Raw genomic sequence first — 26,585 nt, 5'->3', positions numbered from 1 at the left:
TTGTTACATTCAATAGAGGATTTTCCCCATTTCCTGGCTCCTCTCGTGCATCAGCACATATGCTTTGGAAAATAATTTGCCTTGGTCTTTTTTTCTTATATTTACGTAGTAACTTCCTATTTTTTCCTTTTATTCTTTCTTTTCTAGTTTTAGTTTTAGTCTGAGCCTGCACTCCATCTTGGCCCTTTTTTCCATTGACAAAGATTGGGAAAAGATCATTTCCCGTCGTTTGCACCATCTCTATTAGACTATCATCTTTATCAATACATTCTTTAGATTTATTCTCTCCAGATAGGGCAGAGCTCTTCGGGGGTGGATGGGTGTCTACATTGGCAATTAGTTTCGAGGGAATATTGCCCTGCAAAAGATTAGTACAAATTGACAGGCTCTGAATTGCGGATTCTGTAGAGGGTAATTTAATCTTTTCTACTACAGGTTCAGAGGTCGGTGCTTGGACATTAGCACCCTTCTTCGCCAACATTTCCTTCAAAATCTCAGACACGGATGATAGAATACAATCGGAACTCACAGCAAATTTACCAAGGAGCAACAGAATAGATGACAATATTTGTTCAAGCGCAATCAACGATTCTGATATCGGTTTCTCATTTTTTGGGTAGCTAGATTGAACAAAAGAACAAATCCCTGATATATTAAGGTGAGGAGATTTCAAATCACTGTTTATTAAATAGTCATCTCGAGATTTGTTTGTTGGTGTGCTACTATATAGAAGCATTCCAGATGGTGTTGCTCTAATTGGAATATTACTGTCCGCTACCTGGGCAGAGGATTTCTTATCCATATATCGACCACAAAGTTCAAGATCAATATTAGTAGAAATGGATGTAGCAGCAAAGTCTTCACCTTCCTTTTCTCTCTCAGTAAAAATATTATGATCATGTGCCAAGAAAATACTATCCATCTTTTGAGGGGAAATAGATTGTTTTAGTTCAATCGGTACACCAATGTTTGAGTCTATTTCTAACTTAATTTGTGATTGGGAGTGAGGCAATAAACCAGACTTAGAACTTATTGGGTCTTTTGCAAGTTTATTTCCTGATTTTTCCCAAATATGATCCAGTTGCATCTGACCTTTTATTAACGCACTATTTTCTGATTTTTTCCTCAGGCGTATAGGTTCAGATATCACTTCTTCTTTATCCTTTAGTACTTTCCCAGAGCGTAGTTTCTTGGTAGACATGATTAATCTTTAAGATATAGTCCTTCCGTTAAATTATAAAAATATAAATAGTCGGTTACGGAGGATAGCCGAAGAGATCACAATAAACAGATAGCAGGAATATAGTCCTAAGGTCGTCCGTATATTGATATATGTAAGTTTGCTGCAATATCAGAGCAGCGAAGAACGAATAAAACTAAAATAACAGGGCCCAGCCCGGCCTACCTCGGCCACTGAGGGCCACAGAGGGCCCGCCCTTTGCCCGGGCTTCGCCCCGGGCGTCCCGCTCGCGTCCCGCGAGACGGGGGTGATGCGCTATTTGAGCGCCTCCAGGCGCGCTGATGACGCTGTTACCGCGTCGTGCGCCGCTCAGCCTTCTGGGGAATGCAGTTCCCTCGACCGCACTCCTCGCAGCCACCTCCTACTCCCGGATGATAATGGAGTCGGGTAGCGCTCGGCGGGAGGCGGGAGGGCAAGACAGCGGCAGGTAAGGGTGCTCCACGGGTCAGCAGCAGCAACAGAAATCCAATAGGAAAAAGTCCTGTTGGTGTTGGTGTTTACTAAGCTGGCTGACGGTTCGCAGCTTTGGAGTGTGTCGGATCTTGATCCACTTGTCTTGGTGTTCGTAAATGTTTGTTAGGAACTTTGATGGATCACCCCTTACAGCAGGTTCTCAAGTTCATGAGTCCTTATTTTGACGCCATTAATCCAGTGCATATATCCATTTTTAAAATTTTACAGCAAGCTTGGGGTCAAGTTCTCTTTACCGTGCTCCCTTATGCCTTAATATTTTTGTAACCTACATGGGCACCAAGCTCTGCATTGGATAAAGACAACTGCCACAAAATGTTTCAGTCTCAGCCATCTAATCAGAGCCTTTGGGTTCACTGAGCCGGCTTTGGGTCTGTGAACCGAATGAGTAGTGAGGTTGGAACAGTACAAATGTACCTATAATAAACTAAAAGGTGAAGGGTCATAGACTGACACATATTAAATAATTGAAAACAGACTATGAGATAAGTAGAAATATCTAACAAAACAATGTGAAGAAGAGACGGGCCAATCGTAAATTTGTATTAACAGATGGGAAAATTCCATGTAGCAGTTGTTTGGCTTATCTTATTATCAAGTACATAAAACAGCAAGAAAGAAGGTTGGTAATTTGTTATGATTATGAAATTGATATCTGGATACAAGTTAATGATAGTGATCCCTGACAAAATCTATTCACAGACCTATCAAGTTAGTGTTCCTCTGATAACTAGTTACATTCAATTACAAGTTTCCCTCTGCCATTCCATCTCTTGCACATGTGTGCCACCATTTGACACATTTGTGGTCATGTACAAGCAATGTGTGAGACCATTAAAATGTACTTCCTGCCTCTATGAAGACCCACTGTTTCCTTGTAGTTGTTTCCTTGTTGTTTTCCTGCAATGTGGTCATCTTGTTTCATTCTCATTTTAATGTATATAATTAGCCCACATGTTAAATCATTAGGAGTTCAAATAGGACTATAAGTGGGTTTCTTTGTTCCTCGGTTCATATTAAATATATGATGAGTAATAACTTTTTACGACATGAATGTTAATGGGGATTAGATTCTAGACATGCTGCCATGTACAATTCTAATGACTTACTCTGCTTTAAATCTAGCAGGCAATGAAAGTATGGAAAGAAAAAGGAAATCCGGAGGTCATCTGAAATTGTCTAGGAAATCCACATTGTGTACATCTTTTCCAGAACACATCAACACAGTTGTCCGGCAGAGTTCTGACGAGGAAGCAAACTCCAGACGGAAGCTGTGGTCAGACTGCTATCGACAGCTCAGAGAAGAGAATTCTGCACAGTGCGGAAGCAGTTTTAGCAATCCACTACACCTCGTGTTACAGCAAGGACAACTTGAACCAGGAGGATCCGAGAATTATAATGCATTTCAGGATAATCATAGAAAATCACAATTATTTAGTGTTCTTCAAAGCACACCTAAATATCCGAAAATAAACTCTGCTACGGATAGTAATAAAAACAGCAGTCTGAGGGAAAAGTTTACTAGACCATTTAGAACAAATTCAAGAGAGAGACCATATACATGCACTGAATGTGGCAAAAGCTTCTTTCAGAAAAGCTGTCTTGTCACACACTATAGAATCCACTCAAGCGAAAAACCATATTTGTGTACTTTCTGTCCTAAAAGATTCAATCGGAAAGATTATCTCGATGGACATATACGAATACACACTGGGGAGAGACCTTATAAATGTATGAAATGCGACAAAAGCTTTGTTTGGAAAAGTCATTTTAACAACCATCAAAAAAAGCATACATGAGGCAAACCAGTAAAAACAATGGTTTTATAAAGTAGAATAAAAGACGATATCACTAAACAACCCTCGTGTAAAACAGATAAAATATCAGCATTCATTCTTTGATCAGGAATAGGACATACAATCCCCAGGGTCCTAGGACTTCTTTTTATAAATAATGTAACCGCAAACAGCTGCCATCAAACTGACTACTTTGCAAAGGATTTGCTGAATACAGCACAGATACATTTGTGTTTGTCTCAAAGACTTCAAAAGCTATTGAAATTTATGTGGAGTTTCTCACCTTACTATTAATAAAAAAAATACAAAAGACGGATAGACCTGGCTGCCTTTGAGTTTTTTTCCAGAAAAAAAAATATCTAGAGATACAAGGTATTAATAATCCACTGATGGACAGGACATAAGATGAACCTCTTTACAAATGATGATGTCAGAAATTGCTTTTTGGTTAAATGGAAGAAAGACTTAACACACCCACCAGTATTCATAATAAACTGAAGGTTGAGGTGACATGCCTGGGATAAACCTAATCAAAGCCATATCAGGATATTTTCTCCAAATAATATACTTGTTACCAACTTAATATGTGGACTCAAAACCCTTTACTGTTACTGTGGGAATGTGTATGATTGGTATGACAACGCTACATAAACATTTCTATATTACGCTGTCTCATTTGTCGTATTCCAAATAAATATCACGAAAAGTGTAATCAAATATTTCCCGGTTGAGGAGAGGGGAGACAACAAATATAGATGCAAAGCATATGCACCAATGTTAATACAAGTATTAAGCACACATGCAGACTTTCCTGCACTGTCTTTGCCTTCCTAAGGTAAACGAGATGGAAGCCAAGTAGATGGACAGTCTCCTTGTTAGGTTGGCCACTGCCCACTGACATCTGCCACTCTGCCTCCCCAAAAAATCTTAACCCTCCTGCCCCCCAGGTTAGTCTAGCCTTCTGGATTTCTTTTGGCAACTGGACTGACCACTCCCTGGACCTCATCTATTTCAGTGGAGAAAGCAATATAGCCAAGCTCTTGCTGTGATGACGTCAAGGGAGGCTTATGTTTCAACATTTGGAGACCCTCCTAATTTGGGAGGGACACAGTCCTGGGAGGTGGTGCTCCTCCCTGGCTCTCTCACTGAGTCTAGCAGATCCCTCTTAATATGTGTGAAAGTATGTATGTTCTCTCAGTGACTAAAGGTTTCAGGCCTTGGGATTACATACCTTTAGAATCTTGGAATGGCAAACGCATTTCATTTGTAATTTATTTTGGAGCCTCAGAAAACAGTTGGCTTTCCTTTGGCATCGGTTTTCTCGCTATATGTATCATGCCTTCAAAAATCATGCCTCGCTGTCACTGTATAAATGCTGTCACTGTCGCTTTCTTCATGTTTTCCTACATCATTTGCTGCCATTGTATCTCTGTCTTTCGCTCCAGGACTCATAACACCAGAAGCAAACTTTTACTCTTTATTGTAATCTCATGTTCATGCACAGAGAACAACACAAATCATGGAACAATTTTCTTTCACTATCTTCATAACACACCAAACTAGTGCCAGCATTGTGAAGGTGTGCATTACCAGCTACACTTCACAGATGACATTTTTGTCTTATCATTGAATAGACACCTCTTGGGCCACTCGTATCACCTCGTGCAACTGATCTCTTCTCCTAGCTTTGTCCTTCCCGCTTCAAGTTACCTTCTCAAGTGTCTCTGTTTACATCTTGCCATACACCAGATGCGCTCCGGTTTGAATTAGTTCCAGCTGATTTTAGATGCATTTTGCTTTTGACCCTCTGTACATTACATATTTCGCAGCAGGCTAAAAGCAGATTTTTCTATGACATGCCAATATTAGGCGTGGAAACGAAAAGCGGATGGAAGCCCACCTGCAGCTATTTGCGTCATTGCGCGGAGATCGAAGGTGTCCTGATCAATAATCTTTACTATGTTCTGCATAAATGTAGGGTACGTATGCTATACATGACCAATGATGGCAAGAAGCAAAGTTCCAAACATCTGAAAATTGCCACTGTAGTGCACAGACTTAAGCAGTAAAGTAAGAGGGGAGGACAAGCAGTGCCCGAAGACCAAATGTAGAGTTCTGGGACTATAAGAGCCAACCTCAAGCTAAAATCCTAATTTGGGGCTTTTAAGTGAGCATTGATTTCCTGGCTTCTGGTTGAACTTTTAAAAAGTTTCAGAGAGTTGGAAGATGAAAAGGTAGTTGTCGGGTGGGTGGGGGGTCTCATGCAGAGAAGGATTACTTTAGGAATTTCAGCATTGTTTAGGCTCTTCCCATTGCAGTGTTTTTTGGATGCCTCCCATCCCTCCGCTTCCTTCTCTGGTCTCCTTCAATGTCTTCTGACTGGTTGTCTAAAGCCCTGCTTGGTGCCTTTCTGTAATCAATGGATTGGACGTTGGTATTCACAGAGGCTGGAGTGCTGAAGCTTAACCTCTCCAGTGCAATACTGGAACTTCTGTAAGTGTAAGTTTTTCACCTGAAAACCACAGAACAAGTCTTGAATATTCTGCATCAAGCTTCGTTCTCGAGTCCTAGCGGTGCTCTAGTTAGGAGTAGGTGAGTGAAGGACGGGCGGCCATCATGATTGAAACAAAAGTAAACAAGCATTTACAATGCAATAGGTCTCGCAGCATTAAAGTTTGAGTTATTGGCATTGTGTATGACAATTTGTTGCATTACATTTTTAGCAAACTTTGAATTGGTGAGCAGTGAGGGTGTGTGCAAAAGTATGCTGTTCTTGAAAGCAGTGTGGTAGAGCAGAGTTGATCCCTTTAAAAGTGGGCGACCCCCCACCCCAGCAGAATCCACTTAGAAACATGAATGTTAAACAAAAGTGACATCTACAGTGTAGGTGAGGATATGTTGACAGAGTGAGCCAAGCACATGGCTAGTTGCTCTCCCGCCCCCTCGGTCCCCTCTCCTCCTCACCTTGAACTCGCTTTTGTGCTGCAGGGTGTATTCCAGGGTCCAGAGGCTCCACAGAAGGCTGGCCAGCTGCTCGGTGACCTCGGGCCCCCGCCCCCTGGTGCTGCCCCAGTACTGGTCCAGAGACTCGGAGCCATCAAGCCCATCCAGGCTCTCCAAGCGCACTTCAGAGCTCTCCAGCCCCCTCGGCCCCCGGTACTATTCCAGCGCCAGGTACTCTGCGAAAAGGTCGGTGTTGCTCAGGCACTGCAGCAAGGCGTTCATTATGCATGTGTTCCAATAGTTCTTATCTTTATGGGGCCATGTGTTTAAATACATGGCCCCATAAAGTCAAGAGATCGAGGCTTGTCTTGTTTTCCCTCTCGTGTCTTTTCCCAGCTCCTCCACCCCACTCTCTCTGCAATCCCTCCCCCTCCCTTCCAATAAATCATGGGGCTCTCTCAGGAAGTTCTGCGTGATTACTTCTCAAAGTTTGTTTTTTGGTAGGCACAGAGAGATTAGGTGATTTGTCCAGAATCACATTGGAGTCGACCCGAGGCTTAACTTTGGTTTCCAAGCGATAATGTCAGCAGTCTAGCCGTGAGACCGCATGGGACATTTAACCTTGTAGGACATTATAGTTGAGACTACAAGTCCCAGAAAAAAAGGATAAGCAGGCCTGGGAGCAGCTAATCACACTTGGCGCTGGGAACTTGGCAGGGCTGCGGCCCCTCACAATTTACTTGATGAACTGTGTGATCTTGGGCTTACACCTTCAGCCAATTCTACAGCAGGCTCTGCGCCTTTATCTGTAGACGGAGGGAGCACTTGGAGACAAGGTTCTGATGTTTGGTATTTTTCAGCAGTGCCCGAGCCCTGATTTTTATACATTAATTGTCCATTTCTCCCAATTTTGACGATCCTGGGCTCTCCTGCGCTCCCCTCCCTCCATTCTGGCTGTCGCGTGATTTTTGGAAAGCGTCTGAAATTGCCCTATATGAAGTCTGCTGCTTCAATGATAGACCGGCTCTGCCACTGCCACTGCCCCTGCTTCTCAGCTGAAAAATATGTCACGACAAACGTACTAATGATGTGTCACATAAAAGACTTTGCGAACTCAGGCTCGCAATATAGGCAGGGGCAGGAGATGCTGACGCATGCGTTGCAAACCTGTGCCAAGCCAAGTGATGTACGAGCGTCACCTCATCCCACACACAGCGCACAATTATCAACCCCCGAAACATGAGAGGCCCTGACTGTACCTGCGGCAAACAGATTACTCACACGGGGCTGTACCAAACATATCTGAGCGCATAAATGCTAACCGTGAAATGACAAGTCCCAGAATGTTCCCATGGTTCTTCAGGCCAGACAGCCCCGGGGTCCGAGGGGAGTCAAGGATGCGCGGGGAACCTGGCACCCCGGTGAGCCGGGGGGATGGCGGTCCGGGAGGAGTGGGTGCTGGAGGGCCGGGAGGGGGCTTGGAGCTGAGCCGGGAAAGAGTGGTGAGGGTGCGCAGGACGTGGCCCATGAGCGAGGCAGAGCCGCGGGGCCAGGGCGGGAAGAGCCGCCGCCGCAGCGACTTCTCCTTCGGGCCCATGGGGGGTGGGGCGGGGCATACCTCTGCCATGACAGCCCCAGCAACGCGGCACTTCCTGTTACCACCGGAAGTCGGCATCGATATAGAGAGAGGACACGTCTTTAATGAGGCCATGTACAATGAGTCAAGAGAAGACAAGAGGCAAGCTCCGGCGGGGAAGCTGGTGCATGGTAGCCGACTCCACAGGATCGAAGACCGGGTGAGTCACTGCCCGATAAATACCTTGCCCTGCGTTCGCGCACCCATCACGGGGGCGCCAGCTATATCTAATGAGAAGAACCCTCCCCTCCCCAATCCCGGGAGCACCAACACACCGCAGAGCGCTTCTCCACCACGGATCAAATTATGATTAACCCGTTTCTGCTGACTGCAGTGGGGAGGAGGGTCCTCGGTGTGGGGGCCGTGGGGGGGGGGGTTGTGCTGTGTGAAAGGAGCACTCCTGTGCGCGGTGATGGGCAGTGGAGCCGGCGGCGGAGGGGGGAGGGAAAGTGAAAGTGAGCAGAAGTCTTGCAGTGGAGACAGGAGTTGGGTGTGCGCGCGTGTGTTTCTGTCTGCGCGCGGCCCGCACTGATCCGATTCCTGAGCCTGCGCGTGCCCATCTCCTGTCTCCTGGAAAGCAGAGCCGGTGACTATAGGTCTCACAGCGAGAGCGCTTTCGCGTGTAATCGCAGGAGAGCCCTAATAAAAATGATGGTTGTTCCAAGCCAGCATTTCCTGAGTAGAGATATACAACAGTCTGCATCAAGAGGGCCTGGATCAAACCCAACTACACAGAAGGAGATACTGATGATGGCAGTGGATAGATGGTGAGGCTAAAGCAGCACCAGGAGGATGGGAGGAAGCCTAAAGCCATACGTGTGCTCACAAATATTGGACAAGCAACAGAAGGCGGTTGTAATTCACCCCTAAGAATCAAAGGATAGATTTAGGAAAGATAAATGGAGATATGGCCGAGATGCCCGGCACCCCCTCTCAACACCAATTCCCCATGGGAGGAGACAGACACAGGTTTGAGCTTTTGGAAGGCGGGGGGGAGTTACCCCCCGGCCGTATTTATTAAAATATGAAACAAAATTTAAAACTTTAAATTAAAAATGTTTCATACATTATGTACAATTTTACTTTCATTACATTTTGATGAAGACATGTTCTTTGGCTAACCTTAACAGATCTCTAATACAAAGGTTTCCTAGCCGAGTCTAGCATCCTGAAAATGCATACATTCTAAAATAAAATTGTACATCCTAGCATTAAGGGCCAACGGCAAGGTCTTAACCGGTGTCAGATCCCTACTACCAAATTCCCACCCTCACGGTGTGAGTGGCGCATGCGCAGAGGACTTTACCCTCGTTGCCAACTGTAACTTCCCTTGTCGTGGGGGCCCCCTTTCACTCGACGCCATTTTAAAGGTCGTCCGAGTTCCCGTGTGAGGTTTCTGTAAGAAGGACAGCGTGGACTCCCCCCCCCTTCCCCACACTCTCTTCCGCTGGAGCGGATATCCGGCCCCCGGGAAATTCGTAGGAGGGGCATATAGCCGTCTCCCCCCTGGGAGGGGCCTATGGCCGTCTCCCCCTAGGCGACCCATCCGTCGTGGGTGCCGCCTCCCCGGGCGCTCCCATCCATACTGGGTGGCGCCCCCCCTAGGGACCTTGAAATTACTGCTCACCGATCATGACCTTACCGCCACAGGCCGGATAGTTGACAGAGTATCCGGCCCCCCCACACCTCCTAAAGGTCATGCCTCCTCAAACCCACTAGCCATGCTATGAAGTCTCCTATGAGTAAATCATTCCCCGCCCTGGACAGGTGAAACCCCATCATTCAAGTAAAAGTGATCACCCTGAATACAACCATGGGGAATACTTTGCAAATGTGCGGAGCGAAACAATTTCCCAATTTTATTGTTGACCCTCTTTACTGAGTGGTTCAACGCCGTCACAGAGAAACCCCCCGCCAAACTCTCCTGGGGATCATGTGGGACCAGGCAATTGTGCACCCCAGGAGCCTCCTAGCCAACCAACTGACTGCCGACAATATGTGTTCCACTAACACTCTTCTTCCCAGTCTTACCAAGTCATTGCCCCCCAAGTGCACTATGATTATAGATGCCGGTGACCTTTGCCGCCCTAATAGACCCTCCACAAACGCTTGAAATTGGTCAAAACAGAGGCCTCCCTTCCCATGGAAGGTCACTCTGAACCTGTATTCCCCAGATGCGTGAGTCGCGTCACCTGCCATGAATACTTCCCCGGCGCGCCTCACGTAGGAGTGGCCCACGACCCATACCACTTGCTCTCCAGTCGGTGATCCTCGACCGCTGGTCCTCTGGTGATAGGTTGATCCCAAATTCCGCCCTGCGTCACAGGCTTGCGAAACTGTAATTCAAACAAAAGACAACAAGCGTGAGTGCATTTCGTCAGTCTTTTACAACATGTGCAGTCGCACATACCTCTTGAAACAGTTCGAGGACCAACGGCCTAACTGTTTTACTTCTTCCGCACCCAGACCCCGAGCCGTAGCCTCAGTAGCGGCCCCTATTCTGAATGAGTGGGTCCCAAAATCGCACGGGTTCATGCCTGCCGCAGCGATTGTAAGTGCCAGCACCCTCTGAAACTGGAATTTCGTCAGAGGGGTGCCATCCTTGTGTCTAAGCAGGCTCCCTCCCCATGTTGCCGGCCTCTGTGCCAGGTAGTCCTCTAAATACCTTATCGGACAAGTGGGGCTCCCTCGAGCGCGCTGCACAACAACACTACTCCCTATAGCTTCCTGGTCTGTCTTGGACCTGGCTATCGAGATTAGCATCGAATCACCCCGTATTTGAACGGGATCCCTGCATAAGCCTCCCTCCATATCTTTCTTGTTCCTCGCCACGAGTTCGCTTACCCGCATGGCCCCATGGAATGCCAAGGCGAAAGCTGCCCGGAACAGAACTGCTGCGGAAGGGGAGGAGCATGTCTCATCCAGCTTTGCTAATAGCAGAGACAATCTCTCTAAACCAATCGGGTGCCTCGTATCTTGTCTGCGACCCTCCAGGCGTTGCCAACCGCGGAGCGCCTTCCTGACTAAAAAGGTACCCGTTGGGTCCCGTATGCCGTGGAGCTGTGCCATGAATGATGTGGCCGCCCTATGTCTGTTGGCAGTTGCAGCTGATCGGCCTTCTCTATGAAGCGCCACTAAGAACCCCAGGAAGGATTCCTCTTGCCCCCAGCTATGTCTCCCTGCCGAGCCTAAAAAGGCGCAGTAAGAACGAAACGCTCCCTCATAGGCTTTCCTCGTCCTGGGCGCTAAGCTGGCTGCCACGAGGTCCTGTAATCCGGGGCACCGATCAGCCATAGTGCTTCGGGGAACGGTGCCGCCACTAGATCCGCTGTAGGTAGATAGCCCCTGAAAGCCTGCATGTGTGAACGAGAGAGTGCATCAGCTGCATTATTCAGTACACCCGGCACATGTTTTGCCCTGAACTGTACATTCAATCTCATGCAACGTAATACAATTTCTTTCAACAGTCTCAAGATCCACTTGCAGCGTGCTGCCTGCTGATTAATGCGCTCGACCACTATGCGCTCGACCACTGTCATATTGTCCGACCAAAACACTACTGAGCGGTCCCTAAAATCATCTGGCCATGCCAACAGAGCCACCCAAATGGGAAACAGCTCCAAGAACCCAATGTTACCTGTTAGGCCACTGGAGTGCCACTACGTCGGCCATACTTGCGCCGACCATCGGTTACCAAAGATGGCGTCAAATCCCACGCTCCCAGCTGAGTTGGTCCACAAACCCAGTTCGTCAGACGATGCTGGGGGTTTGTTCCACGCCACTCGACCGTTGAAGTCCGCCAGGAATGCCAACCAAATGCGCATATCCTGGCGAACCTCTGCCGACAGTCTCGTGCGGTGGTGTCCCTCCTTGAGGCCGGCCATAGCCTGTGCAATGGAACGTGAGAAGGGGGGAGCCATTGGTATTACTCTCAAGGCAAAGTTAAGCTGGCCCACTGTTTGTTGTAACTGGTGCAGGGTCACTTTTTCTTTAGCCAGGCATTGTATTAAGGAAGCCCTGAACTTGGCCACCTTCTCCATTGGCAGACGGAAGCATCCTTCTACAGAATCGAGCTCAATTCCCAGAAACTCTAGTGAAGTAGATGGCCCCACTGTCTTACCTGGTGCCAATGGGACCCCAAACTCCTGCATGAGAATGCAGAAGTCCTGCAGTGCCTGTGCACATTTCGTAGTGCCTGCCGGCCCTAAGAACAGGAAGTCGTCTAAATAGTGCATCACCTGTCTATGCCCTGTGGCCTCGGTGAACGCCCATTCTAAAAAACAGCTGAACATTTCAAAATAAGCACAAGAAATTGAGCAGCCCATGGGCATGCATTTATCCATGTAATACTTCCCCTGGAACGTAAATCCTAGCAAGCGCTGGTCCCGCGGGTGTACCGGGAGCAACCTAAATGCTGATTCAATGTCTGATTTCGCCAGCAGAGCACCGGGGCCCAGGTGATTCAGTAGGTCAACGGCATCGTCGAACGATGCGTACCGAACTGAACAGACATCCGGGTCAATGGCTTCATTCACCGAAGCCCCCCTCGGGGCCGACAGATTGTGAATGAGTCTATACTCCCCTGGGTCTTTCTTCGGAACCACTCCTAGAGGTGAACACACGAAATCCGCCACTGGCGGGCATGGAAAAGGTCCTGCTACCCGTCCCAAGCTGACCTCTTTGGTAATTTTCTTGGCTGCCACTGCCGGGTTGTGTTGAACGGATAGCTGATTTTTACAAAAGGGGCTCCCCCGAAAATTCCCTGCCGGGATGTTGAAGCCATATAGGAAACCATTCCTCAAAATCCCGGCGGATACATGATCAGGGTATTTGTTCAGCCAGGGAGTTAAAGCCATGATGTCGATGGGTGAAGACGATTGCTTCCCAAGCATCACTTCAATCCTGCTTGGATCCCCCCTTTCCTCCCGAACTACCGCTCTTGGACCTACAGCTACTTTCCGGGTGTGAGGAGTTCCCACAGCCCACACATGCATGCCGGAACCTACATGTTCCCTGGGGCCTGTTACACTTACCTCTGTTGAAACCCCAACAAACGCCGCGCTTGCCCCCATTTCCGCCGGTCTTGGGCTGTGATTCCCCACCGGCGCTCGCTCGAAAGAGCTGCGCCGGCCTTTGTGGAAATGTCCCAGACCCGCTCCCGCCCGGCGAGGACGTACCCGCCGATCCAGGCAAGAGCTGTTTGTGCCATGATACCGTGTCGAGGCAATCCCACGTTAAAGTTGCATCAAACTCTTTAGACTTTCGAAAGTGAACATCATAACCTTTCCACTCATTCCCCCCGTACATGTTATAAAAATCCATGATCCTGTTCTGGTAACATGATAGATCGGGCAACACTTCAGGTTTACGTTCCCCCATTACTGCCGTAAATACAGAGAAGGCCTTCACCCAGTTCGCTACGGTCACGTCGACCCTAAATTCCGCCATCTTGGCCTGCCATACGCTGGGGTGCCATAAATCTTTCTGGGTCTTTGCGTACTCTATCTCACGATGGTCGGTCAATAGTGAAAACATATTAACATATTTGTCCCCCCATATCATTTCCTTCGTGGCCGCCGGGATGTGCTGGGCTACCCTTTCGCGCCTCGAAGGCACTGAACTCTCCCCTACCATTGGCAATGGGTTCTTACCGGGTTCAACCGCCGTGTCTGCTGTCTTTTCTCGGCCAACCGTCATCACTCCCGGTGCCACCTGTGGGGGAATAGAAGGAACATTCGCCGTCCCGGCTTCTCTTGACTGCCGTAACTGCTCGATTATTAATCTGGCTTCCTCGGCCGGATCCCCCGCAGCCACTGCCCCCCCTGTTTTCTTCTTAAGCAAGGGTAATACTGCCGCTAACTGAAGGGCCAGTTCTGGGGGCATCTGATCATCCTCAACCGGAGTTATTACCACAGGGATTGGTAAACCCACATCTGGACTCGGTGCTGGGCTGTCCAATGGTGTGACGGGGTCTGCTGGGGGTACCTCCGGGACCGGGCCCTCCCCGGAACCCGCCCTCTTCTTACTACGTCTCCCCCTACCCTCAGGGGCGACTCCCGGCAAGGCCGGACCCATCACCTTCTTAGGCCGCCCGAAAGGTTGTTCTGGGCTGCTATCTGCTTTTTAACCTCTGCTAAGCCCCGACCGATCGAATCTACTTTACCCAGTTTTCGGTCCATGACCGCCAATCGGTTCGACAAAGTGCGCAGTATCTTCTCCAACTCGGAGCTCTTTCCCGCTTTTTTGCCGGACATGACTTTGTTCACTCCGTTCGACTTGATCGACGAGGTCCTAGATCCTTCACACGCCTGATACTGAAAGAGAAACAACAAAGATTACAAGTTCTCAAAATTGCTGCTTGTTCCGTCGAGGGCTCACGAGCAACGAGTGGTGCAGCCTTCAGAGCACTGGAACAAGAGGACGCTTCCTTGGATTCCCGCTCTATTTATCTGTCTGCGGGAGGGCGGGGGCCCTCCTCGAGACGCCCATCTGGGCGCGGTCTTCCGGGCGGGTGTCTAGGACAACCCCTTCTGGGCGGGAAGGGCGTGCTCCGGCTACGCGGCTTTGGGCATACCAGCCGAACCACGCCCCCCCGCCAAAAACGGTTTCCCGGAGGGAGCGGGGCACCCATCCATACGTTCGGGGGGACCGAGTGGTCTTCCCTTTCCATGAACTTGTGGCCAAAAAAACTTAGAAACAATGAGCAACCCTGGCTTCCTAATAATGCTAATTATGATAACTTGCTTTTAAAAATTGCTGCATACCTCCAGGAATCAACCTCATGACCTGAAGATCACAACAGATGTCAGTAGTAGGCTGGCTGCAAAAGATGAACTCAGGCTCCTGGAGACGAGTCAGAGTCTGAGATGAAGATGGCGAACACACCATGCTTCTGTGATTGTAACCACTGAAGATGCTGATAACTGAGGGCGCCGGATCTTTCGACTATGGAAGAGGATGGGGCTCAGGAGGATCTGCCTCGCATATTCACTGCTGGTATGTCACTCCTCATGTCCTTTGGAGGCCCCTCGCGAATCCTCCTAATAACCCACGCAAGTCCCCCTAATAACCCATTCAAGTCATTTCGATGCCTCACTCAGGTTTTCTCAATGCCCCCGCTGGAGTCTTCTTGATGGGCACGCCAGAGACCTCTCAGTGCCTGCCTCGAGTCCTCTTGATGGCTCTAATTGAAACCTCACAAAGGCCCCACTCAGTCCTCTCGATAGCCACATTTTAATCCTCTTGTTGTCCCCTCCCAAGTCCTCTTGATGCCCCCACTCCAAACCTCTTGATGCTTCAAGTCATAGATGCCCCCCCAAGGCCTCTTGATGCCCCAGTGGAGTCCTGTCCATGCCATCCTCAAATCCTCTCGACTGCTCCACTTTGAGTTCTCTAAATGCGCCCCTCGAGTTCTCACAATGCCTTGATGAGTTCTCCAGAGGTGCATGAATTGTCATGTAGTTACTCTGACACAAGTCCTCTCAAATCATTCTTCAAGTTTTCTACTACGCCCCTAACAGACAGGGTACATTCTGGTGTCCAGGAGGTGGGCTTGAACTGTAGCTACTGTCTCCGATACGTCCTGGTGCCCAGGAGGTGGGCTTTAACCATGGCTACTGTCTCTGATACATCCTGGTGCCAAAGAGGTGAGCTTTAACAGTTTTTATTTATTTATTTATTTATTTTTGATATTTAATAAAGCGCGAACAATTGCCCGCAGGCGTCTCAGCGCTGTACTGTTGCAGACATCTCCTATGCTCGGCTTCATGCTCTTAGAGGTTAAACAACCAGGTTTTCAGTTGCTTTCTAAATGACAGGAGGTTTGGGCTAGATCTAATGGACTGGGGGAGAGTATTCCATAATTTCGGGGCAGCCACCAGGAAACGTCGATCTCCCCAGGTGACCATTTTAGTACGGGGTACCACCAGGTCGTTCAATTTGGCTGAACGGAGAGGTCAAGAAGGATTGTATGGAATGAGGTGGTCTCTCAGGAATTGAGGGGCTTGTTGGTGCAGTGATTTATAAACTATGCACAAGGTCTTGAATTTAATTCTATTCCTGATGGGGAGCCAGTGATAGCTTCTTAAGGTGTCAGCTATAGGTTTGAATCTAGGGATTCCCGAGACAAGTCTGGCCGCTGCGTTCTGTACTGTCTGCATTTTCTTGATGACCCTGATTTGTGCATTGGCTAACAAGCCGTTGCAGTAATCTAATGCAGACAGGACTAGCGCGCTTACCAGTGTCTTGCCTGCGCTCTTTGGGAGAAATTTTTTACCAGTCGAAGTTTGTAGAACGCCGTAAAGGCCGTCTGGTTAGCATGAGCCATGAAATTCAAGTTGTCATCAAAGATAACGCCTAAGTTCCTCACCTTGGGTGTTGGTTTAGGCAGAACTCCAAAGGATGGTGGCCACCAAACTGAGGACCAGATGGGACTAAGGTGGCCGAAAGTTACCACCTCGGTTTTTTCGGAGTTCAATTTTAAACAGTTTGCTGACATCCACTGTCCGATGGCCAGCATACCTGTTTTAAAACTCTCCACTACAGTTTCCCCATCATTCGTGACGGTTAGAATCAGCTGAGTGTCGTCCGCATATGAGGTAAGGTTCATCCCGTGGGCTTTGATGGTTTTAGCAAGGTCCGACACATAGATGTTAAATAGTGTCGGACTTAGGGATGAACCTTGAGGTACCCCACATGGCAAGGAAAACTCTGCTGATTCGAATGGTCCTAGGGTTACTGCTTGTGATCTATCCGTCAAGAATGATGCCAGTAGATCCTTGGCTAGGCCCAGTACACCCATCTTTTCAACACGGTCGACCAAGATCTTGTGGTCGACCGTGTCTAAAGCTGCAGATAGGTCTAAAAGCACCAGCAGTGCTGAGCCTCCTTGATCTCGGATTGTTCTGATATCATCCGCCGCCTTGATTAGAGCCGTTTCTGTTCCATGAAACTTGCGAAATCCAAATTGGGTTTCGTCGAGAAGATGGTGCTGCTCGATAAATGCTGCAAGTTGGATGTTCATGGCCTTTTCTGCCACTTTGGCCAGAAAAGGGAGGTTGGCAATAGGCCTGTAATTTTTTAGCTCTGTTTTATCTAGGCCAGATTTTTTCAGAAGGGGCTTCAGTAAAGTTTTTTTTAAAGGAATCTGGTAAGTTCCTGTGCAAAACATCAGGTTGCAAATTTGAGTTATCACTGGAATCAAGGTGTCCATTAATGGACGAAGGGTTTTCAGAGGGCATGGGTCCAGTGCTGAGCCAGATTTAATAGAACTGATGATGTCTTGAACTTGGTTTTCTGAGATTTCCACAAACTGTGGAAAGATGTTACAAGTAGTTGGCATATTTATTTCGTTAGTGCTATGATTGGCAGAGGAAGTGAATGCAGAATAAATATCATTCCCTTTTGTAAAAAAGTAAGATGCTAATGAGTCACAAAAGCTTTGTGATGTTGGAGGGTTAAGGTCAGGGGCATTTCCTGCCAAATGCTTGGTTATCTCATAGAGCCTTTTATTGGAGTGTTTTGCGTTTTCAATTTGATCCTTGAAGTACTTTTTTTTGGCCTCCATGATCAAGGATTTGTACTGGGATAGGAGTTCTTTATAGTTATGTTTACTTTCATCGTCATAGTTTTTCCTCCAGTGCCTTTCTTTGTTTCTACAAAGCTGTTTATGTTTTCTTAGTTCCTCAGAATACCAAGGCGCTGAAGGGGAGTTCCTGTTTCTAGATAGAAGTTTAACCGGTACTAATTTGTTTCTTAAACCAGCACTACAGGAACCAGTAACTTCCATACAAATAAGCAAGTTTTTTGTGCAGCTTTTTCCTGCACAGTTCTGCATAAATATAACCCTGCAGTGTTTTTTTATTTTTCCAGTTCTGAGGGATGCCAGTGCGCAGTAACTAGGTTACCCATAAGTGCACAAACTGAGATGCACCTCATCTAAACAGGGTGACAAATGGCAGGCCATTGCACTCCTCCAGTGATCACCTCTCTATGCAGGACCCCCAGCTGATGCAAGTGATCACCTCAGACACCTCTCTCTGCAGGACCCCCAGCTGGTGCAAGTGATCAACTCAGAAACCTCTCTCTGCAGGACCCCAGCTGGTGCAAGTGATCAACTCAGAAACCTCTCTATGCAGGACCCCCTGCTGATGCAAGGGATCACCTATGACGCCTCTCTATGCAGGACCCGAAGCTGATGCAAGTGATCACCTCAGACGCCTCTCTGTCCCGGACCCGCAGCTGATGCAAGTGATCACCTCAAAATGTCTATCTGCAGGACGGTAAACAGACATAATATCGAGTCCAAAATATCGATTGGACAAAATATCGAGTAAAAAATATAGACTGGACAAAATATAGACTAGACAAAATATAGACAACAAAAATATCGACTAATATCGACTAGAATAGCCAAAATATCGAATCAAAAATATAGACTAGACATAATATAGACTAGAAAAAATATAGACAACAAAAATATCGAAAATAAGGTAAGTTATTAATATTTAATAATATGTGAGTAATATAAATCTGTAGCGGGTTGTGGGTTTATAGGGGAATAGGGTGGGAAGTAATTTAATTAGAATTAATTAATTATGTAAATTTAATCTAATTGTTAATTAAATAATAATTGGTAAATAATTAAAATATAATAGTTAATTAAAAATGATTAATTGATAAATAATTAATTTTTAGTAATTTATTTTCTGTAGCGGGTTGTGTGTTTATAGGGGAATAGGGTGGGAAGTAATTTAATTATAATTAATTAATTATGTAAATTTAATCTAATTGTTAATTAAATAATTGGTAAATAATTAAAATATAAGGGGTAATTAATTTAAAATAAATAATTGATAAATAATTAATTTTGTAAAATTTATTTTCTGTAGCGGGTTGTGTGTTTATAGGGTTCAGGGTCAGTTTTCAGTTTTTGGGTAAAGGGGTATTTTTAGGGTTCAGGGTCAGTTTTCAGTTCTTTGGTAAAGGGGTTATTTTTAGGGTTCAGGGTCAGTTTTCAGTTTTTGAGTAAAGGGGTATTTTTAGGGTTCAGGGTCAGTTTTCAGTTTTTGGGTAAAGGGGTATTTTTAGGGTTCAGGGTCAGTTTTCAGTTTTTGGGTAAAGGGGTATTTTTAGGGTTTAGGGTCAGTTTTCAGTTTTTGGGTAAAGGGGTATTTTTAGGGTTCAGGGTCAGTTTTGGGTTTTTTGGTAAAGGGGTATTTTAGGGTTCAGGGTCAGTTTGGGGTTTTTGGGGTACAGGGATATTTTTAGGGTTCAGGGTCAGTTTTGAGTTTTTGGGGTACAGGCGTTGGCTTTCTCTACTGTAGCACCCACTGGAGTGGGAATAGTAATTTTTACCCCTACGCTATCCAACGATCTCTGTAATGTAGCACCCACTGGAGTGGTTACATTAAATTTAAACCTTTTGCTATGCCACAGTAAATATATTCTATATGTTTTATTAATAACATGTATTAATATATATATGTATTATTATTAATTTTAAAATTTACATTAATTATGTAATAATGTTACATGTATTTAATAATTTTAACAATGTTTATATTTTAGACTTGTGTGTTTATTAATTGCTTTTAAAAGTTTATTCATTGTACCTTACTCCTCGCACAGCGAAAAAACGCTGCCGAGGGCGGGGGCTTGTTGTATTGCTGAGGCACAATTGGCCGGAACAGAAAGCCACGCCCACCAACCGTAGCCACGCCCCTTTTTCGTCAAAACGTGCGCTGAACACGAGCGCTGCGTCTTTGCTGCTGAATCTCCTGAGGCACAGCCGGGAGAAGGGACCCCTAGCACTATTTTAGACTTGTGTGTTTATTAATTGCTTTTAAAAGTTTATTCACTGTACCTTACTCCTCGCACAGCAAAAAAACGCTGCAGAGGGCGGGGGTTTGTTGTATTGCTGAGGCACAATTGGCCGGAACAGAAAGCCACGCCCACCAACCGTAGCCACGCCCCTTTTCACTCCCCACCTCATCCCTATGTAAGATGTGCCCTTACAGGAAGCGCAGCGGACGAGCGCAGCGGGCGCGACGAATGCGCGCCGAAGGCGCGCTTAAGGCAAGCTTGTCTGCGCTCGTCCGCGCCGAGACCGGGCCCAGGGCATCCCCCCCTGCCCGAGCTCTCCCGCTCCACAAGGCAAACAGATACAGCAGAGAAACACTCATGCTACTAAACCCTTTGGCAGGCAGAGCTAACTGCCCTCGTCTAAGTCCCCACTTTGAGTCCGAGACCAATAGTCTATGTCCCAACTGCCTAGGGTGCCTGCCTCATATCAATCCCCTTCCACTAGTTTTACATTCGAACCCTGATCAGAACACAGGATGTAGGCACTTCCTGCCAACACACGCCGTCCCCAAACAGACCATTAAGGGAGAACTAGTCAGTTGACTATTAAACGTCAGGTCTCTGCCGAAACACGCCACTGAAATACAGCTTTTGGTCGAGTCCAACCATTTGGACATTTTATTTCTGACTGAGACATGGACGGCTGCGGGAATGGAACTAGAGCTAGGGCCGGCCTGCCCGCCAGGATACAAGATCATTCATAAACCTAGGACCATAGGACGAGGAGGAGGAACAGGGATCATCTTTAAAGAGGAGCTAAATATTGCTACCTTAGATGTCGACACGGTTTCATGTGCTGAAATACTTGGGATATCGATCAGACATGACTCAGGCCACTGCCTCACGAGCCTAATCTGCTATAGGACTCCGGGACATATCAACGCAACACAACAGCAGGAATTGATTGCCGTCATCAACAACATATCAATCTCACACAGCAAACTACTGGTACTAGGAGATTTCAATCTTTGGGATAATGACCAACTACACACGGCCTTCCACAATATCACCCACTCTTGGGAAAACTTAGGGCTGAAACAGTGGATAACTACCCCCACACAAACAGGGAAATACACTGGATCTAATATTTGCTGCAGAGGATCTTATTACAATGAGAACAACGCTCCCAGTAGATTGGTCAGACCATCACCTCCTACTTTTCAACATTCACACCATGACTAATACAGGACCTACTAATACACAGAGCAGATCCTTTATTGGACGCGATTGGAAAGGCCTGCTAAAAAGGAAAGAGAAAGGAAAGTTCAATCTCCATCACATTGGGAATTCGTTCAACCCAGAGAACGACATCACCACTAACTATCTCACGTTGTGTAAAGAAGTAACCAAAAAGCTCGACGATACTGTACCCCTGAAAGTAATCAGGAAAAGAGGAAGACCCTCCGCGCCCTGGTACACGGATAACCTGAAGGCACTGAAAAGAGCCTGTAAAAACGCCGAAAGGATGTGGAGAAAAAATTACTCGGAACCGGAGAAACTGATATGGAGACAAACCATTGTAAGATATAAAAAAGATATCATCGCAGCCAAAGCAAACTTTTTTCGCCGACTTACTACTCCACAGCTCTAATAAGTCCCGTGACACTTTCAGGATAATCAGAGAGTTATCCAATCCGGATTGTGCGAACAGTCAAATTAAGCCCTCACAAGAATTATGCGATGACTTAGCTTCCTTCTTTCAGGAAAAATCAGTAAAATCATTGAGGGAATGAAGGGTGCTTCCATCTCCTCTGAGCAGAATAATAGTAACCCCGAGAATAGGGATAAGAGCGAAGACAACGCAGGACGACCCAACCCAAAGGCTACCTTAGAAAATTTTAAAGTCCTTACAGAACAAGACTTCACAAAAATTGCTCTTAATACAACCTCAGGGTCCCCTCTGGACCCTTTGCCTCACAAAATAGTAAAGGAGTTCAGGGATGACCTTTTCCCAGTATTGCAACAGCTTTGCAATCAATCCCTCATTTCTGGCACAGTACCAAAAGAATGGAAATTGGCGGTTGTTACCCCCCTATTAAAGAAACCTAATCTAGACCCGAACTGCAAAAAAAACTACCGTCCTATATCGCTCCTGCCATACCCTATAAAGATCATAGAGCGGTGGGTCAGCAGATCCCTTGCCCTCTTCCTAGAAACCAACAACATCCTGGAAGAGGAGCAATTCGGTTTCAGACCAGCTCACGGAACCGAGTCAGCTCTGCTGACAGTTCTGGATGACCTGCGAATGAGGGCGGACAGGGGGGAATCAGCAATCCTAATTCTGCTGGACCTGTCCACCGCATTCGATACGGTGAGCCACGACATCCTGCTGACAAGACTAAAAAACATTGGAATCGGCGGAGTGGCGCTCGATTGGTTTCACTCCTATTTAAAAGACAGATGGCAGGCAGTAGCCATCCCCCCATATCAGTCGGAATTTGTTAAAGTCCCACATGGCATCCCACAAGGGTCCGCAATCAGTCCGATACTTCTTAATATATATATGCAACCCCTGTTGGGCATTATCAAGGCCCACGGTATTAGCGTGATCAACTATGCGGACGACACGCAGCTGATGATTTCCCTTGATGGTGCCCAGGCCAACTCACTCACGTCTTTCCATACCTGCATGGCAGAAATGACACTCTGGCTAAACCAGAACTCACTACAATTTAACAGTGATAAAACGGAAATAATGCAATGCGCAGTTGGCAGAATTACCAGAAGTCTACCCACCGATTTCTGGCCCTTGGACTCGGGGGAGTCATTAACCCCAGTGAAATCAGTGAAGAATCTCGGAGTCAGCTTTAACGACTGTCTGAGCTTAGAGACCAATGTCAACAAGCAGATGAGTAGCTGCTTTGCTTTAATGAGAGGACTGCGAAAGCTGCTACCCCTCTTACCAGCGCAGGTCAGAACCACCATAGTTAGGAGCACCATTCTCAGCCGCCTGGATTACTGTAATGCTCTGCTTCTGGAATCCCCGGCCTATTTGATCTCCAGACTGCAAAGCATCCAGGCGGCAGCAGCGAAGCTGGCACTCTCACGAGAGCGAAGATCCTCTACCACCCTCGCTCTAGCCGATCTTCACTGGCTACCTGTACATCAAAGGATCTGCTTTAAATCCCTCTGCATTGTCTTTAGGGCAGTACACGGAATGGGCCCCCGACCACTTCAAAAGAAATTCAAATGGTATATACCCACACGGTCCCTCCGTTCCTCATCTTCCAACCTGATAAGCATACCCAGGATCAGGAAAGCCACTTATGGTGGCAGAGCTTTCAGCATAGCCGCAGCCCATCTGTGGAACAAATTGCCTATCGACATCAGGAAAACAGACGAACTGATGGCTTTCCGTAAAAAGGTGAAAACATGGCTCTTCCCCAATGTTTAATCTCACCAGAACTTTATACTATCCCCCTCCTCTGATGCACAGTATTTTCAGCAATATGTACACAGCGCCAGGATGCCCGTAGGGTTGCAGAAGCGCTCTACAAATGCTATAAATAAAATAAATAAATAAATTTTAAAGACATAAAAAAATCGATATTTTGACAGTCTATATTTTTAACACTCGATATTTTAAAGTCGATATTTTTGTACTTACCTTAGTGAAGATAGAAAGTCGATATTATGTCCCTCGATATTTTGTCATCGATATTTTGGGAACTCGATATTTTGGTAGTAGATATTATTTCAGTGATCCCTGCAGGACCCCCCGCTGATACGAGTTATCACCTCAGATACCTCTCTATGAAGGACCCCCCGATTGAGGCAAGTGATCACCTCAAAATGTCTCTCTGGGGCGTCGTAAATCTGTAGCTCCTTCTGGGCCCGCAAAAAAGCCAGTGAAATCCGCCTAATATCCGGCTGCTGGAGAGCAGAATTGGAGAGCACTGCCTTCCCGGTAGGGTCCTGAGTCAGGGGAGGCGTCCTGAGTCCTCAATGGTGCGGAGCCCTGCCACAGCAGCGACGGGCCCTCTCCGAGATCTGCAATGCACTCCGGCTGGAGAGGAGGCGGAGTCACGTAATCTACTGGCCCGCCTGCTGAACACGGTGCCCGGGAGCTGTGCCACTCAAGCCCCAGCACCTGCCGCCTGTGCCAGCGATTTCCTCCAGACTCCAGCATTGTGAGGTCCTGGGTGCGGCGCTGCCCGGATCCTGCAGGCAGACACATCCCCTGCTGGCTGAAATCTACCACATTACCCTCTGCCTGAGATCGTTGTGGTGGGCCAGCATCGACACCACTGGACAGAGGGGGACAGCCTAACAAGGTATTGGGGAGGGCAAACTGTGGGCGCTGTGATATCTTGTGGTCGCGCTAGCGCTATTAGAAGCGGTGCCGCGATATCAAATAAAACTCGGGAGACCGTGCTTGGATTTACTCGTGGCTCCGACTGCTCGCATCGGCCACGCCCCTTTCTTATGTAGCGGGCACGTAACGACACGCGCCCGCGCTAACGTGCCCTCGCAGGCGCGGGTAGACTGGAACGCTACCCTGCGCCGCAGGACACTACATTCCTTCTAACCTTTATTTGAACAAAACATAATCAGCATTATAGAAATAACGAGGGTCTGTTACCAGTCTCTTGATTTCCAGTCTCTAGATGGTCACACCATGAAGACAGCTAGCCAGGAGGATGGTGCGGGATTCTGGCGCAAACCATACCTGGATTGCTCCCCCCTTGACGATGGCACGGACGGTGTCACTCTCGGCGAGGTCCCACTTGTCGGAGACCACACTGGAGAGCTTGGTAGACTCTCCCTTGGTGTTTCCGGCATTGGCTGGGTGTCCTGGTCCATTTGGTTCTCATTTTCGGCAGGGTATTTTCCTGGTAGTTCATAGTCGTCTTCCGTCGATTGACTGGGCCTGGTCGTCGGGCGATCCAGCTACTGATGACCTGGTGCTCCGGGGTGTGCCTTCTTGAAGAACGAGATGTTTCGAGTGACAACTTCGGATCCACTTTGGGCGGTCACCATGGTGCCAGTTCGGCGGAGGACGGTCCAGGGCTTGTGCTCGAATGGGAGCTGGAATTTGCTCCCTGGATATCGGTCTTTGATGTACACGTTGTCTCTTTCTTGGATGTCCGACTCTTTGGCCCGTCTCCTGGCGCTGGCTTGGTCGTTGGATTGGGTCCGGTTAGCCAAGGTTCTTTCCACATTTACTCGGGCTGGGACCCCGTTTGGATGGTTCGGGATGGTGTCCTTCACTACTCGGCCCATGGCTGCTGGACCGGGAGCTGCTTCGGTTGGGAGATGAGGTGTCAGCGGGTACTCTCTCAAGAAGCTGTAGATGGCTCTTTCCACGGGTGATCCGTCGGCATGTGCAATGCGTATTGTTTTGTTGAGCATACGCATGAATCTCTCCACTTCCCCAATGGCCTGGGGCCAACGGGGAGTCACTTTCCTGTGGTTAATCCCCCAGTTCTTTAGGTAGTCTGCAAACTCCTGTCCCTGGAAGAGTGGGCCATTATACGTTTTGACCACCTCGAATATTCTGTGCGTGGCAATAGTTTTTTCGAACTTGGTAATGACCTCCGTGGCTGTCTGGCTCCCCACGATCTCCACCTCTGGATACTTTGTGAAGTCGTCGATGATCACCAGTGCATAGCGCCCATCAGGGAGATGTCCAAAGTCTGCGCTTACACATTCCCACAGCCTTTTAGGGTTGTCTTCAGTGATGACCGGGTGAGGCCGATCTGATTGCCCTGCTGCTTGACACCAGGCGCAGGGTCGGACGGTCTGTTCTACCATTGTATCCATTCCTGGGAACCACACCTTGGCCCTCAGCCGACTCTTGGTTTTCACCATGCCTTGGTGCCCCCGGTGCGCCAGGTCAATGGCCTGCTGAGCTAGGCTGAACGGCATTATCAATCTTGGTCCTCGCAGGAGGCAGCCTAGGCTGTCGACCGACAGTTCGTCTTTGACCCGCATCATGGACTCTAGTGCCCCTTTCACTTGCGGTGTCCGCCTGTTCAGGGTGGCTTGAATCGGGCGCCAGTCATTCACTTGGACAGCCTCGGTGACCAGTTGTAGACACTCGTCTCCCTGGGTGGCTTCGATGATGGCTTCCACTCATTGGCAGGGACCAAGCTCTCTCCAGTACTAGCCGGACGTATTCTTTGGTATCTTCCGCCTCTTCTCTTTCCGCTTCTGTGTTTGTTCGGGGATGTCTCGAGAGGTAGTCTGCAGGATTCGATGAGCCTGGTTTGTACTCTACCCGGTAGTCGTAGCCCTGCAGCTGAAGTATCCACTTCTCAATCCGTGGAGGGGGTTTGGACACTGAGTCTTGAAATAGGGGTATGAGCAGTTTGTGGTCCGTCGACACCGTGAAAGGATGACCATAAACATAGACATGAAAGTGTCGACAGGCCCAGTGAATGGCAATTGTTTCTCGCTCTATCTGCGAATATCTTTGTTCTGTGTCCGTTAAGGAGCGGCTGGCATATGCAATCGGGGCCCATTCACCATTGCTTTGTAGTTGAGTGAGGACTGCCCCTAGCCCATAGGGGCTGGCGTCCACTGCGACAATGGTGGATCTGGTCCGGTCAAAACAGGACAGGGTTGTGTCCGCTGACAGAGCCCGTTTCGTGGCTTTAAAGGCTTGTTCCTGTTCTGGGACCCACTGCCACATGGT

The 26,585-nt window shown here is 47.7% G+C and overlaps 1 protein-coding gene across 7 annotated transcripts in view; it reads left to right on the top strand.

Annotated features, from left to right (window-relative positions):
• Positions 1–3,570, top strand: part of LOC147678854 (uncharacterized) — a 144,109-nt gene extending 140,539 nt beyond the window's left edge. For 5 of the 7 annotated variants that reach the window (XM_086946294.1, XM_086946297.1, XM_086946292.1 and 2 more), the window contains one exon: positions 2,837–3,570. In XM_086946294.1, the coding sequence (XP_086802420.1) occupies positions 2,837–3,510 (674 nt within the window). In that variant the 3' untranslated portion in view covers positions 3,511–3,570. The remainder of the gene's footprint in view (positions 1–2,836) is intronic. The other 2 variants (XM_086946296.1, XM_086946293.1) reach the window with 1 other exon arrangement.
• The last annotated feature ends 23,015 nt before the right edge of the window (positions 3,571–26,585 follow it).

Source organism: Lissotriton vulgaris, chromosome 12 (genome assembly GCF_964263255.1).
Source record: "Lissotriton vulgaris chromosome 12, aLisVul1.2, whole genome shotgun sequence".
NCBI classification, from domain to species: Eukaryota; Metazoa; Chordata; class Amphibia; order Caudata; family Salamandridae; genus Lissotriton; species Lissotriton vulgaris.
Note: the sequence above shows the minus strand (reverse complement) of the source record. Positions and strands in the feature narration are given on the sequence as shown.